Here is a 2,483-nt window from a genome sequence, read left to right on the forward strand (position 1 = left end):
CCCCCACCCCCGGACCCCCAATTTATCTGAAAAAGGAGTGTCTGGACATACAAAAATAGTTATAGCTCAAAAACTGTTAAACATTGGAGCTTCAGATTTTTGTTTTGTTGTTTAGCTCTGATGAGGGGCTATCCATCAGGTCAACCAATGCAATCCCCCCCCACACAGACACACACACAAAAATAAATGACCCCCACCCAAGCCACTACAATTTTGGGATGCACCTACTAGTATTTTGTCATTTATTAGGAATAAAAACTTCTGAGTTTTGGTGCATCTGTGCATGCGGGGGTAATTATATTACTGCCATGCGGTATCTAGTTTATTTATTTATTGCCCAGAGCTCCTTGAATACAAATTAATCCTTGTATTGAACAATAAATACATTTAACATTAGTTTTATCCAAGTTTTCTTCAAACCGACATTCCTCAGGATGAATTGAATGRTTTTATTTCATGTACTTTTCATTATAAAAAACATTTTTTATAAGCTTGCATTGTGAGCATCATTTTTGCTCATACAGATGTGTGTGCTTGTATTTGTGCTTATTTACTGACTGAAAGGGTTTGATAAGTACTTCATACAGAGGTCAAAGTAACCAGGCCTGGAGTTATTTTAATGATATACAGTATGTAGCTGCAGATTCAGCTGRGCACTGTGGGATTACATTGGGTAACAATGATCCAGCTTGCTGTTTGTTTTAGATCACCAGTGTGCACCAGCAGCACACCTCAGTCTGCCTCCACACCAGGATCAATGGCCCAATGTTTCCAACATTGCGTTAGATTCATTTCTTTATTTCATCACCYTTTGCTTATAATAAATTCAGCACATTTGTCTCTTAGTCTTTTTGCAGTTTTAGTCAGTTTTGTTATGATTGGTTGGTTTCTCCAGTTTTATCTTATTGGGTTTTTTGTAGTCAATATTTTGTCTATGACATAATGCATTATATATTTGTTTCTGTTTGTTTTGTTTCTGGGGTTTTTTCATCCCATAAAAATCAATAGTTTTGCCAGAAACACAGCGTCCTGCTTATTGATTTTCACAAAGTGCCTACATCATAACAATAGGACGTGGCAGTGTAGGTGTTTGGGAGGATACACAGAAACTTCATTCCTCTCGCAACACCAACATGTTTAATTCTTGAATTTTTTTTTTTATTAAAGGAGCAAGTTTTATTGGCATAACCTAACTTCAGAATGAGCATTTCTGCCTCCATCTTTTTCAGGTTGATGGTTTCAGGTTCAGCTGCTCTTCCTCTTCCCACTCTGCAGCGGTGGAAGGAGATTACAGGACACACACTGCTGGAACGCTACGGCATGACTGAGATTGGCATGGCGCTGTCCAACCCTCTGACGGGCCCACGGATCCCAGGTAGATAAGTTCAGATCATTCTAAATACAGGTGGGAATGCCCTGAAATGCGCTGAAAACATTTTGGGTGTGATCTGYTCCAAATAATCTAATGTGACCCTCATGTAGGACCTCCTACTGGGGTGGGGGTCCAGTAAGATCTGATTGTTTTAGAGCTTGTTGAACCCACCATGGTCAACTGTAAGCTGTAATGTGTTGTCAGTTACAGAGCAACAGTCTGAGCAGCATTATGTTGCATTATATTCACCTAATTAAACATTAGGTTCATAGAAAAGCTGTGTCGGTGGGCTGTGTTTCACTGCTGTGGACTTTTACAGGTTAAAATCTACAGTCTGAGCTCTGTCAAGTCACTAATCATTGTTTTGTTTTTGTTGCATATTCTGTTTGCTTCGTAAATAGGCCCAACAAGAGTAAAGTTTACAAAAATGCGACTGACTTAGACCAGCCTTGTTAGTGCCGATTCTAAACAGGGAACTAAGCACGTTAGTGGGTTAATTTTTTATTTACGTTTTTCACAATATTTGTGTCTCTTTTAGACAGCATTTTCATTATTTCTGGATGTTAATTTCTCATGATTGTAGACAGGGCTGAGTATTGTTAACAACATCACAAATTAATTCAAGTACAACTCACTGAGTCATATTTCAATTCAATTTTGGTTTGATATCGCTTTGAATGATTTGATAACAGTTTCCCAATAATAAGAAGCATATAAAGAATGCATTACAGTCCCTGTGGAAAATTTTAGGTATTGATTTTTTTTTGCTATATAAACAGAAATGGTATACATTAACATTTGAAAGAAATGAAATATTTGGAAGTAAAGGCAAATTCAAGGCTAAAATAAACGAAAAATCCTGAGTCTGAAACTTTTTGTGGTGGTGATAGAAGTTTTTTAAAATTCCAGCGTCCAAACTTTTTGTTTGTCCAGCGGAATAAAAATTTAAATTTGCATGGATATGCTACTAGACATATAATTTGAAGGATGTTTTCAAATACCTCGGGCAAAAACAAATTTTCTTAAATGCAATTTTGCTTAATAGAGCAATAACAGAGTAGAACTCTTTACCATTAATTCTTATAAAAACTGAATAAATGTTACTTTTTAA

At 36.6% G+C, this 2,483-nt stretch overlaps 1 protein-coding gene across 1 annotated transcript in view; it reads left to right on the plus strand.

Annotated features, from left to right (window-relative positions):
* acsf3 (acyl-CoA synthetase family member 3) overlaps positions 1-2,483 on the plus strand; it is a gene marked incomplete in the record, with an annotated part of 47,031 nt that overhangs the window by 13,323 nt on the left and 31,225 nt on the right. The window contains 1 exon segment of the mRNA XM_014002981.1: positions 1,230-1,375. Coding sequence (XP_013858435.1) covers positions 1,230-1,375 — 146 coding nt within the window.

This window comes from Austrofundulus limnaeus, unplaced genomic scaffold (assembly GCF_001266775.1).
Source record: "Austrofundulus limnaeus strain Quisiro unplaced genomic scaffold, Austrofundulus_limnaeus-1.0 Scaffold16, whole genome shotgun sequence".
Taxonomy (NCBI): domain Eukaryota; kingdom Metazoa; phylum Chordata; class Actinopteri; order Cyprinodontiformes; family Rivulidae; genus Austrofundulus; species Austrofundulus limnaeus.